The 14244-nt window shown below is 36.6% G+C and overlaps 1 protein-coding gene across 4 annotated transcripts in view; it reads right to left on the minus strand.

Annotated features, from left to right (window-relative positions):
- The window catches only part of LOC127663196 (disks large homolog 3-like), a 104926-nt gene that overhangs the window by 20152 nt on the left and 70530 nt on the right, over window positions 1–14244 (minus strand). For 2 of the 4 annotated variants that reach the window (XM_052154697.1, XM_052154696.1), the window contains exons 8-10: window positions 13461–13617; window positions 2708–2864; window positions 1137–1239 (exon numbers count right to left, since the gene is read on the minus strand). In XM_052154697.1, the coding sequence (XP_052010657.1) occupies window positions 1137–1239; window positions 2708–2864; window positions 13461–13617 (417 nt within the window). Of the gene's footprint in view, window positions 1–1136; window positions 1240–2707; window positions 2865–4445; window positions 4788–13460; window positions 13634–14244 lie in introns of those variants that run through there. The other 2 variants (XM_052154695.1, XM_052154698.1) reach the window with 2 other exon arrangements.

Consider the following 14244-nt stretch of genomic DNA (forward strand, 5'->3'; position numbering starts at 1 on the left):
GCACACAGTACTGTTCAGAAAAGAGGATGCGCCCCAGTCTGCTTAATTCTACAAAAGCCAGCCAATCGTTGGTCATTGTCGGTGTACTAATTTTCAATCAAGGATTCTTTCTCATAAAACTAGGCGAGGCCTAGTACACCTTTCTTAAAGGAATATACAGCAGTATGTCACTGTAATGGAGTGATTACAGCACTCTAAAGAAGCAGGCAAGACACAACAGGCATGCATAGGGTGTGTGTGATGAAAGTGAGAGTAGTTTGGGGTATGTGCAATAATATCACACAATGCTTCTCTTAGAAGGCTAGATCTTACAATGACAAAAGTGCTGAGGGAAATTAAATAATTTGTATTGCTCATTTGAGAGAAAAAAAAAAGTGCATTTGCATTAGACTTTGTGACCAGGGGCCAGTTGCACCAGCTATACATAAATTATACGTAATTTAGCCTAGTTGTGACATAAGTGGTCACTGGACGTAACCCTACGTTTAAACCAAATATTTACGGAAGCCTCCGACCAGGATTAATGGTTGGAACAAAAAAGCAGACTCATTTAATGACATAAATGAGCTCATGTTTTTGTGTGACAGGCTTCAGTCCTATAGACATGTATATGATGATGTTGGCAATTACACTCGTTTACATTTACAGGAGAAAACATTATGTAAAAACGTACTTCAGCATGATACAACCGATCTAATGTTGCACTTTCCTGTGTACGGATCAAACTGAAATTCACGGCTGTTTAACACCTCTGTATATTTTCAAGGCTGCTTATTGGATAAATTACAGGTAAACGTCATATTATGTGACTATGCATTACTTTACGTAGAACTTGTGACCAACTAGTTAAGTCTTGCTATAAGAACAGCTGGTGCAACCAAATTAAGCACTGACTTAGTTATAAACTAACTAGAAGTTACTAAGCCCTTCGTGTGAACTTTACGTCACAACTTAAGTGAGACCTTACGCACAGCTGGTGCAACCCTACCCAGATCTGCTTGCTTACAGAAAGCTAAATTGCATCCATCAGGTTTGATGTATTCTCACTGTTAATCTCATTCTTTGTCCTCTAGGGAGCACAGTTTCTCTAGCATTAAGAAACTTCATGAGTTATATATATTGAAAGAGCCACCTACCTTCTGGTCTGTACTGGGCAATGATGGTCACTGTCTGTCCAGCCCTCTTCAGTGCAGCAGCAGCCTGCTCATGGGTGGCATTGCGTAGATTTACTCCATTCACCTGGGACGATACCATAGCAACAGATTAAAACAACATTCCCCACAGGCCACACACTCACACACATCACATGATGTTATGTCAGCTCTAATTCCATTCCTCTTGATATACTGTACTGTATGGTGGGGTCCAAAACACTAAAGGCCACTAAAATATATGAAAATTCTATTCTATTCAATACTATTCCATTCTGAATTTTATTTAATGCATAACAAATTGAGTGAAAAATTACACTGAAAAACTGTACATTAATTTCAGAATTTCTTAGCATTTGGTATATTCCACTTTTGCTGTATTGACAGCACTCAAGCTGGCATAAACTCCCAAACTTTGTGCAAAACCTGATGGTGCATGTTATCCCAGCATGATTTAAAGGGATAGTTCACCCAAAAATGAAAATTCTCTCATCATTTACTCACCCTCATGCCATCCCATTCTTTCATATGTAGAACACAAAGATTTTTAGAAGAATATTTCTTATGTAGGTCCATACAACACAAGTGAATGGTGACCAACCATAAAAGCTTAAAAAATCACATAAAAGCAGCATAAAAGTTCCATAAGACTCCAGTGGTTAAATCCATATAATCTGAAGCGAAATGATAGGTGTTGATGAGAAACAGATCAATATTTAAGACCTTTTTTTAACTATAAATATCCACTTTCACATTCTGAAGGTGAATGTGGAGATTTATAGTAAAAAAGGAATCAAATATTGATCTGTTTCTCACAGACACCTATCATATCGCTTAAGAAGATAAGGATTTAACCACTGGAGTCTTATGGATTACTTTTATGGTTGAGCTTCAAATGTCTGGTCACCATTCACTTGCATTGTATGGACCTACAGAGCTGAAATATTCTTCTAAAATTATTTGTTTTTGTTCAGCAGAAGAGAGAAAGTTATGCACATCTGGAATGGCATGAGGGTGAGTAAATGATGAAAAAATAATAATAATAATTTTGGGTGAACTATATCTTTAACAATGTTCCAATGTAAAAAAAATTGCATATTTGAATAGTGACCAACATTTTTTGCAGAATCTTCAAAACTCTTATTCATATTACTTAACCATACCATTTCTATGATTTACCTTTTCATAATCAAAACACTTTATATCAAGATTTATATTAGATTTTGCATGTGGTCTCAAACTTTTGGACTTTTTTGAATGTTAAGTTGTATGTATATAAAGTTGTATGTTTAGCATGTTTATATAGTTTTAATTAACATTTATGAGTCCAAGAAAATGTGCAGAATCATAAAAAAAACTCTTATTCATAATGTTTTTCAAAATCTTAAAACTTGTTCACAGACTTTTGGACCCCATTGTATTATGTATATTAAATGCATTTGTTTAAATTGTATGCTTAGTATGTATTTATATCTGAGGATTGACTGAGTCTGAGGATACTCTTCCTTCAGTCAACCTTCACTATTTCAACTTGAGTGTCACGGACAGTTACTGACCGAAAGGATGCGGTCTCCTCTCCTCAGCTCTCCGCTCAGGTCAGCTGGCCCACCTGCCAAGATGAAAGACACAAAGATGCCCTCTCCATCCTCCCCGCCTACAATGTTGAAACCCAAACCTGTGGAACCCTTGTGCAGCAGGATCTTCCGCGGCTCCCTGCCAAGCAAAACCACAGTGTCAAGGATTAGGATCGACTGGGATTACCACAGCAGCGATAACAGACAGAAACATTTGTGCAATACAGAGATATAGTGCATACCAAGGTCAGAAATTAACCATGGCAAAAATGCTATTGAAATTTACATATTTAAAATATATTGCTAAAAACTCATGTGGAATGTGCAATTTTTCAGTTACCTATTGGACATATTTTACAATATTCTATTCAAGGCCCCTCTAATTTTTGTTTTAGTATGAGTTTAGTGCCTTTTCCGACACTAGTAGTGACCTTATAAGGTAGCTGCCTGATATTTCAAAGGCAATAGTTGTTGAATATATATATATATACTTGATTTGACACATACTAAAATCATCTCTTAAAACAGTTGTGCATTATTTACAGCTACTTTTGTATTTGAGTGATAGAATGAGAATGTATTTCAATGAATCGAATAAGCAGAAGTATTTGGCATACAGTATATGGATGGGACATTCATTATCTTTATATGGTTTAAAAAATAGTGCTAAATGCCCCATAAAAATGCAGAATATTGCATCTTAATAATAGAAAAAGTTAAGTTTTGACATTGTTGTACAGTACAGTATATTGTATAACAGGTGTGTAAAACCACACTAAGAGATTTTGAGTTGTGTGAAGTAGCTTTTAGAGTAAATGATTTAAAACAATTTCAAAGAGCTTCATTTCAACTTTAAAAACCTTAATTTATTCTAGACTGCAACAAGAAAAATGGAGGATTCAGACAATAAAGGAAGAAGAATACTTAGTGTTTCAACCTAGCCAGCGGGTAAATTAAGATTTTGTATTTTTCCATCAAAGTTTATAGAGGAAAATAGAATAACAGAACCATGAGATAACAATACTATGTATGTAGTAACATACTATAATACTACAGTATAATGTAACAACACAATAGTGTTTTAGTCACAACTAGGAGAATGGCAATCTTTAATCCACAACAAAGTTAAACAGCCAGTCTTCCAGATTTCTTCCAGAAATGAGTGCAAACACATACACAGACACTTTCTTACTCAGGCATAAAACACACTTTCACACACTGAGCTCATGCCTGCCTCGTGCTTGACCACTGCAGTACTGTTCTTGTTGCCGTGATTCATCTGCAGGCAAAGAGGCATTCCAAACTGCCAAGAGCTGGCACATCTGCCAGACTGAACTACATTCAGGAGCCATCAAAAACCCAGTCCAAACATACTGCAACATTAGAGCCAGTTCCCAAACATGAAATACACACACACAATTCCTTGAGACAAAGCTCCCTGCTTTCAGCAGTGCGCTACGCATGTTTCTTATTAGAATTTTGCCCTGCCGCAGAACTCAGCTTTTCCCATAGAACAGCTTTATGCAAACCACATTTTTATGTGAGCAGACAAATGGTGCTTTTAGGGAATATTGAGTCCAGATATTAATGTACATCTCTGTAGAGTGTGCATTTATTTACTGAAGTGTGTGTCCAGAATGCAAGTGCAAATACTGTATGCTGCATATGCAAACATAATTGTCTTCTGTTCCTCACTCAAACCATACCCTACATCTATTACCTGGAACTCCTGACCCTGGTCATGTGGACGATGCATGTCCTACCTCGTCTCTCCAGATTCGATTTTACCATTGGTATGGAAGACGAGATGTTCACCGTGAACATTGTGCCTGCTGCTAGTTACTAGTTAATTTTATCCTAGGGCTTGGCTATGGAAAACTTTTATTCCAGGACTCTGTATCTCTCTCCAGACCCGTGTTGAAGTGCTGTATGTGTGTAATCTGTAAGTGTAGGGGGAGTGATGGGATACAGCATCACATTGCCTGTCACACAGTAACTTCTGCAGGAACTGGGTAAGACTTAACTCTTACCCAACCACATATTATCTTGCTCTTTATTATACATATTATAATTGTATTGATCACAGTGAAGTTTCTTATTCAATGTTGAGGTGCTGCTGAGGGTCTCCTAAATGAAGTGGCCTCTAATCGTGACCTCTCATCTTTTGTGTTAGCTCCACCGCAACCACCCATTGCCAGTCCATCACTATATGTACAAGTCAATCTTTATCGATAGCTTCTGTGACAGCATAACTACAGAAAATAATTTTATCTTGTTCCACAGTTTGTAAAAACAAACAAAATTGGGGGGAAAGAATTACTTTTTCAACAATGCAGGGAAATGTTGATACAAATTGAAAACTGAAAAATGTATGTTTATCTTCTCCTTTATTAATCCTTTTATGCAGTGTTTATTATTAATTCTCTCTCTCTCTCTCTCTCTCTCTCTCTCTCTCTCTCTTCTAATAACCTCTGTGGCAAGTGTGCTGCCCCCACCACACCTTTGTGGCACATGCTGAAGTTTCCTGACCTCCTTGTAGTATGGCCACAAGACTCTTTACAGGGGTGCAATGCCACTGTGCACCCTGTCTGCTTCTCTTTGTGCTCTAAGTAATTGGCTCTGGTTGGGTGATTAATGGTGGACACAGTGGATACTTCTCTCCGGAAACAAGCAGAGACATAATTCTCCCCGGAAAACTTGGCAGGATCACAGGCTCATGGCTCTCTCTTCCTCTTTCTGAGAGTGCTTTCAAAGCTCAGAGTGAATACCAGCACTCAAAGCTCAGAGTGAATACCAGCACTCAAAGCTCAGAGTGAATACCAGCACTCTCTTCCTCAGAACACAGTTCTTCAATCTCATTTGACTTTACGCCAGACGTTCAGATATTTCCAGCCTCTTGGAGCAGCTAAGAATAAACCAAGAGTGTCAACAGTTTACAATCAGGTGCGTCACTGACTAAAGCCACCAAAAAGTAAACCTATCTTCAGTATTTGTCTGTCCCATCTGTTAAATACACCGTATAAACTAAACCTCATGACAAATGGGTGACTTTGCTTATAGTGCTGGTTTACTGCTTTTATTAAGATATACAGTGCAATGATGTTGTAAAGATTTAGGTTAAGAAAATTCACAAAACTCCTAATCACTTCAACTGGAAAACAGAGCCAGCAGTCTGGTTTTGGAAGTATAAATCCCATAAAAAATTTTCCTTAGAGAATTCTATTATAACGATAACATATATATATATAAACACAAACCTACAGTGAGCTCTGTTAATTAATTGTATATGCTTCTGCTGAAGTCATTAGTTTGTGTTATTTAAACTTTTTTTTTTTTAAAGAAGTCAGTCTCCCTACACTCTAAAACTACATACAGTATATTTGTATATATTTTAATATTTAGCAATATACTGTAAATATATTGATTCTATAGTTATAATCAACAATGTTTCTTAATTTGATTACATAATTTACAATAATTTATGGAATTCCCTTTTTTAAAACTTTGTCTTTATGTTGCGATTCACCTCAGATCTGATTGTTTTTGTTCATGGCTTGGATCTCTTTTATGAAGTATGAAATCCCTATGGAAAAAATGAATGGGAAAAAATACTTCCAGAACCAAGACAGCTTAAAAAATACAAGAAGTGCAGCACTGTTGCAGGGCATTGGTAGTGATAAGTTCAACCGTGGTGTTTCCCTGCGCAAATAGTTCTGTCCAGTTCTAATTTTCTTTCCCAAAATCCTTAACCTGTGGGTATAAGGCTTGATATTGACCCTGAAAAGTTGTATGTGGTCTTTAATCATGTATGTGTCTCACCAAGTGATGTAAAGCACTGAATGGAAAAACAAACTTCATGAGTCATGCATGGAAGCCATTTTTGAAAACCATAAGCAAACAGAAGCCATGGTCTCAAATCTTCCGAAATTTGAGATATTGTGTGTGTGTGTACACATTTATATGTCTGTCTGGTTTTGTGAGTGTGTTTAAATGTGTGTCAGTGAACATACAGTATGTGAGCACGAGTGTATGAGCAGATTGTCATTAGCTGGTTAGATTGGCGTGGCTGATTGTGTTCTGCAATCTGAGAGTGAGTGGGAGATCTCCCCCGAATCGCCAGAATGTTTTTCAGATGGCAGAGAAGCCAGGGGGCCGTCACTGTGTACTAGGTTAGATAGGGGGATCTGAATGTGTCTGTGACTGCTGTACAAGTGTGGGGGAAGCACAGATGGGCAGAGGGCCTATCTGAGTCTCTACTGTGACTCAGTCATACACACACACACTGGCAGAGTCTAGAACTGAACTGTCGCTGTACACCAACACAAAATATATATGCCAGTGAACAACTTTTATTAGACTTTGGGGAGACCTCCAGGGTGATTGTGATAAGGTTCAGACTTAGTTTAATAGCTTAGTTTGGGCATAGTGAAGTGTAAAGTGGGATAATATAACACTATTTACAAACTTTGGTAGGTGTAGCTCGTGTAAGTTTAAATATTGTGCCTCATACAGTATGTATGATCGTGGGTGTGTGTGTGTGAGTGTATGTTTGGGCTATGTGTCAAAAGGAGTGTGTGTCTGTGTCAGCACAATATGACAGACTGTCTAAGTTTATCTGTGTGTGTGTGATGGGCATTGGCAGAGCGGACTGTGTGTGTATTTGTGGCCTGCTTTCCCTCCATTCAAATGAATCATGACAGCTTCAGGAATGTGCGCCACTATTCATTTGTAGTCTGACTGCAGAATCAGCCTTTCACTTCCCAATACATTTATGGTAAGAGCAAGCTCTACAGTTTATATTTACATAACTGCAACAGAAGCCAAAACATTCCTGTGTTCTGTAAGTGTGTATTTATGAGTGTTCAGGATAATAAATCCTTACATGTCTGCTCTAATCTACTAGCAATGCTATTATACCGAAATATTAAAACTCATGTACACACAAACCTTGGAGCATACTGAACATCAGATGGAGAAAAATAAGCAGTTTTCCATGGTCACAAAGGTAGGAGGTGGGAGTGTTGTTACTGTATACACCTACAGTATATGATCAGCACACCCTTCACTGCAAAAAAATCATATTCTTAATTAGTTCATCCTATTTTACAGTAAAACTATTTTTAATAAATCTTAAAACTAGATATATTTACGTGACAAGCAAAATGGCATAAGATATTAAGTATGGTTTTATAAAAATCTGCCAATGGGGTAAGAAAAATACATTTGTTTTCCCTTTGAATTAAGTTTATTTTTCTTACCCCAATAGCACACTTGTTTTAAGCATAAATCTAAGTTCAGTTAGATTTATTGCAAAACAAGACTTAAAATCGTATGCCATTTTGCTTTTCAAGTAAATAAAATATGTTTTAGACATTTTTACTGGAAAACAAGGGAAAAATAAAAGTTTTTTGCAGTGTTGTGGGCACTTGTTTAAAGAAAAGCTTTGCATTTAACCAAAAACCCATATTGTGTAATGCCATCCTACACTTTGCACTTTGCAGCCTATGATATTCTGATCCTTAAATATGTCTTGTGACCCTCCTTAAATGCAAGTCTACACCTACATGAATTTTTTCCTGTTTTATGATCAGCTTTTTTTGCCTTCCACAAATATTTTTTTATAATTATTATTGCGAAATAAATTTCAGGACACTTACAGTAAGCACATTTATAGGTACTATTCCCATTGTTTTGAAAGTTGATTCTCATTACAGAAACAGCCTCTTTTTTTTCCTGTATCACATGAAAAAGATGCTGTTTTACAATATTGTTTTTGTAATCAACAACAGTGAAAGGCAGTGCCAACAGAGTACTGCTATGATGTATAAATACATCTTAATTTAATTGAAATAATAATTTGTTGTTTTAACATTGCAGTAATAATAACATCATAATGGCCATCTTATTCTGTTGCAATAATGAGAATTGGGGGTAAAATGTGTGCAACTGTCATGAAAATAATGTAACAATGTAAAAATAAAACGTAATGGACTTAAACATTAGCTTTATTTTCTATATGCAAAATATAATTTCAAATATAATTTCAAACTGTTTCTTTTGATTTTAAAATATAATGGGACAAGGGCCTTTTCTTGACAGGATTTGTGAGAATCACCCAATAGCACACCTCTCTTTAATAAGTAGCAGGACGAGCTCCATTTAATTTAGAAAAGTTTAATAGTAAGGATTAGGGGAAAGAAAAACAAGCTAAAGCCTTAGCAAACACTAATAATGATAAATAATTAGCTTGGTGTAAACATGTACTACTGTAGAGTGAGTATGCAAGGATTAAACAAAAACAGCACTGACAAACAGTGGTACGTAAAGTGGATGATACCCATCTCAGACAGCCAGTCACAGTACATCACTCAGACTGCTTCAGAGAGCACACACAAAACACCAGGAAACTGGGCTGTAAAGGATGATGCCTTAGGTTTAAACTCACATAATGTCTGAGATTACATATAGGTACAAAATGGGGAGGACATGGTTAGACTCCAGCATATTGAAAGAAGGAAGCCCTCATTCATATGTCACTCTTTTTACTTTAAAGGTGGCTAAAAGGTCAAACAGCACAAGCTGAACCCAGACTCAGCCTTGCCTTCCTAACCCTACCCTCACTAGCAATGTGTGCCCACAGCAGTCTCATCAGGAAAATTTTGCTGTAGCAACTTCCATCTCTCGCCACCACAACATTGTTCTTGTGACATTCTCACCTGATTTCTGAGGATTCCATCAAAGCCTTAGCAAACTGCAGAAATACCAAGGGTGCACTGTCATGTACTACTTTATAGGTATTTTTTGACATTTATTGATGCCAACCCTTTTTTAATGAAGATTTTCAGGGAATAATGCATTCAATTTCAGTTTGTTCCTCACAGTCATGGAATCCACCCAAATCGAGTGACATTTAAGGGTGTTTCTTGAACTTTGGGCAATTTAATGTCCCAGAGGTTGATTTTATTAAGATAAACTTTTTTCTTTTTGTTATCTGAACATTAAAATTGGCTTGGAAACTTTGTACAAGGCCTTTTCAAATGTCATTGATTTAACTATTTTAGCCTTGTCCCAGACGGTGAATATTAAAATATGAAAATCAAAAATACGAATTATTACATGTTTAAAACTATGATAATCTAAACGAAGAGTGAAATAAACATAACTGGGGGTGTAAATATTTGCACTAACAACAAATCGATTCGATTAAGATTCTTTAACGATTATCATGCATTGAAATTTGGCCACGATTCAATCTGATTTTATTAAATTATTCTGGAACAATTTATAAATATTTTCAAAAATATGCAGGAAAAAGATTAAAAATTTGCATATATACATACAAAAATAAAAGGCTACTAATGTTACATGCATTATAGATCTGATATGAATAAAGGATATCATAATGCGACATAATGACATGATGCAAACACAGACAAACAGACGGTGTGTAAATTGTGGAATAAGTGTTACAGATTTTCTATTCATGTGACGTTAACATATATTGCACCAATTATTACAAATGAAAAATGTCATGTGCTGACAGATAAGGCCCATGTTTAAATAACAGAATTAAAAACTATCCATTAGTAGCATATAAAGGCAGTTTTACTTATAAAGGCCTATTCTTATTCAACGAGAGAGGCGGCAGAATTGAGTTCACGAGAATATTTTCTGTTTTTTTATATTACTGATTCATCAGCGATAACTTTAATCAACAGGCATTTCACTTTTAAGTGGTTAGTTCCTTTCAGAACAGTTTGAAATCGCTCCCTTTTCTTCAGAAGTTAGTGTGCTTGTTATCCAAGTGGACAAACGTGTCAATGAAGAGCATACTTGTGATGAAATATGAGACAGGTGAAACAAAATACATTTACTTGTGATCAGAATATTTTTGTCGGGCGTCTTTTCTAATCAAGCTATAATTTTGCCAAATTATGAAAAAGAGTGTGTGTATTTAGCATACATAAAATGTTAGCTTTGAAATTAGCCTCAGCAAGACAAGGGGGTCTGTCTTTTCATTTAAAATGTTTTAAAAATGTAATTTCCACCACTGTCATTCCCACCACAAAATTCCATTAAAAACAAATCAACATTTGAGATGTGGTGGGATGTGGTGGGAATTTGCATGACATTTTTAAAAAGAAAGGACAAAATTAGTGATTTGTTTTTTAAAAAGTTCACAGTGCTTGAAGTGCCCAAAGTTGAAGAAACACTCTTAAATGTCATTTAAATGCAGTACAAAGTTTTGGTGGTGCAGGATAAAAGTCACTGGAGAGACGTTTCCTAATGTGAGTGTATTGGTTTGCCAACTCCTCCAAAGTTTTTACAAAGGCACACGGTCACCACACGGGATGCAGCTCAAAGCAGCTTACTTAAGTGATTCTGCTTCGAGGCCTCACTGCAGGTTGTGGCGTGGTGGGGGTAAGGAAGATTACAGCGCAAGGGGGTTACTTTCAGGTAAGCTAGGCTAGGCTAAGCTAAGCCAGGCAGAGCGAGAAGCTGTGGTTAGTACCTGCCGGTGTACGGGACCAGGCTTTGACACAGAGCAGGTGGGGCGGGGCTGCAGCCCACGTCCCCAGACCCCCTGCTGCACAGATGGGGGGAGGGAGGGCTGGTGTCCACATGAGGTTTGTGGATGGCACTGTAAATTGGCTCGGGCCTATTGGGGGTACAGAAATCACACAGTAAATGGAGCAGCTTCACACACAGAGACAGCAGACACAGACATATGAAGACACACGTGCTCACAGAGACAGACGAACATACACATGCAGAAATGTGAGGATAGCAAGAGAGGGCCGAGTCAGCTCTGGAACGTGGGCTGACTCACAGGCTCCAGGGAGTCCATGCTCTGTGAGGTGAAACCGATCTCATGTCCACACAACAGTGGCAATTTGAAAGGGACTGTAACTTAATGACTTGTGACCCCATGCCAGAAGTGTCTCTTATTCAAAGTGTTTGCACTGTTGGCCTTGTGGAGACTTTGTTCACCCAGTCGTGTTTCGTTTAAGCAATGTTCACAAACACACCACCACCGGGAGGCATTACACACCTCATAGACATTCTTCAGCCCACACTCGACACCTACTTAAACCATTTTATTTGTTCTATCTTTGCCCAGTTACATCATAAAATGGAGAGCAGTATTGCCAAAAAGACATTAAACAACTAAAGCTGAAGAACTGTGGGAGAGATTGTGGGAAAGCAATGTGTTCTTCTGATAAAATATATATGAACATGCAAGAGTAGTTTTTTTTTTGGTCATTTGTGCATGAGTGTAATTCAAAAGTGATATCTGAGTGAGTGAAAGGGTTCCCACACCTTTTGACCAATGATTTTCCATTACTTTTCCAGTTGATTTGCCAGTTCCATGATTGATAGATAATGATTTTTAAGAATTATTTTATAGATTACACTCTAAAAGACCAATTTCTAGCCCATGAAAATATTTTAGTGCCGAACTTACATCGTAAGAAGTGGCAACCTGCAATTGTTACCTTAAGGAGCTATTTCTACTTGATCTAAAACTTAAAAATTGTTTTATTTGTGTAACATAATAAATAGGATTTCAAACTGGGGTACGGGACCCCCAGGGGGCCACAATGGGGTGCTAGGGGTACTGCAAAAATTTTTACGAAAAATAAAATGTGTAACAATTTGATCTTATTGCAGTTTTATTCTGAAATCATGAAAATAATCCTGACTATTTTATTACAACTATTAAATTACAGCTATAGTAAGAAATAGAATTAAACCACCATATAATTAAAAATATATATATATATATATATATATATAAGCGTTTGTAAGAAATAAGTGTTGCAATTCACTATATTCTTTAAAGCTGCTTTGAAACAATTTTGTTTTATTTTATACTTTTACAAATGAATATTTATAGATTTTTTCACAATAAATATTTAAAATAAAACAATGTTTTTGTATTATATATATTTTTTAATTCAATTGAATTTAAAATCTTTGGGGGTGTATATGTCTAACATTACTCCAACATATGAAAGATGCTCTGTCAACTTAATAAGAAGTAAATATTCCCAGATAATATTTTAATAATTTAATTTAGCTTTAGTGCTTTAAATGACAATTTAAAGCCAGTTATTTAATTTTGTGAATAAGAAGACTTTTTTTCTCTCACAGGGGGTTCCTTGCAAGGGGATCATCAAATTTGGGTGTCCTTAGCATCAAAAAGTTTGAAAACCCCTGACCTAATGTATTCAGGTTGATTCAGTGGTGTTAAATAATATTTTTTAGATGTACCGCATGAAATTAATTTAATTTATTAACATTCATTCAGCAATAGAGATTTTTAGTTTTAGTTAAACTGAAATAAATGTCAACCTAAAATGTATTTAATGTGGTAAAAAATCAAAATGTACAGGTTTTATTCAAGTCAAAAATATGATTTAACATAACTGAATCAACCTGAATACATGAGGTTACACCATAAAAAAACTAATTTTAAGGGTTAGATCAGGTACAAATTGCTGTTTAAGTTAACAACTGCAGGTTACCACTTTAACAGTGATTTACTAAAGATATTTCCATGTATTTTCCATGACCTTGTAAGATTTTAGTTTACTTCTTTGACTTATCCAGGCCTGGAAATCACAATTTAAAAATTCTCTGATATTACCAGGTTATTCATGACCGTGGGAACCCTAGGGTGAAGGAGTGAGCAACCGTGACTGTATAGATGGATTAACACGTGAATTCTGACCTGGTGAAGTCCTCCTCCCCTAGCATGTGGCGTGGGATCGGGGAGTATCTCGAGGGGGTGACCTGGGGCTGCTGGTACACTGGTTTAGGCTCCATGCCTCCCATGTAGGCCATACTGGAGTTGTGTCCGATGTGGTTTTCCACCATGGTGGGAAAGGCTGGAGGGAGGCCGAGACCAGTAGAGGGGAAAAAGCCAGATGATTTCACCAGGTAGACAAAGAGAACAAGTTCATTTCTAAAAGTTGGTTGGCAGTGTATGTGTGTGTTTGTGCATGATTCCACACACAATTGTGCAGGTGGATTGTGTGAAAGCCTCCTCTCTCAGTAGGATGTAGGGATTGTAGCTGTGATGGGAGCAGCAGAGCAGCGTGTGTGGGTGTCTGAAAACAGCGCCCACTGCTACACCACAGTACTGTTACAAAACTCCACAGCACTCTGGTTTAGCAGCCTCACAGGCACTGCTTGACTATGTTTTATTACAGGATTATGGATAAAATCAGGTAGGCACATACAGTAGGTTTTATTTTATTTGAATTGACTCAACTGTGATGTCTCTTTCACATTTATCAATGTACTGTAGTAAAAATAGTCCTAAGCTTGAGCTATAAAATGGACAGTTTAAGGAATGGGAAATGTGCATATTTTAAAGGAATATTTCACAATAGTTTCAAAAATGAAAATTCAGTGATTATTTACTATTTGTGATTACTTTTACTAAAAAAAAAAAAGTTCCAGTCTTAGTCACCTTTCACTTTCATTGTATGGAAGCAAGATTCAATTAAAGT

This window comes from Xyrauchen texanus, chromosome 23, assembly GCF_025860055.1.
Source record: "Xyrauchen texanus isolate HMW12.3.18 chromosome 23, RBS_HiC_50CHRs, whole genome shotgun sequence".
Lineage (NCBI taxonomy): Eukaryota > Metazoa > Chordata > Actinopteri > Cypriniformes > Catostomidae > Xyrauchen > Xyrauchen texanus.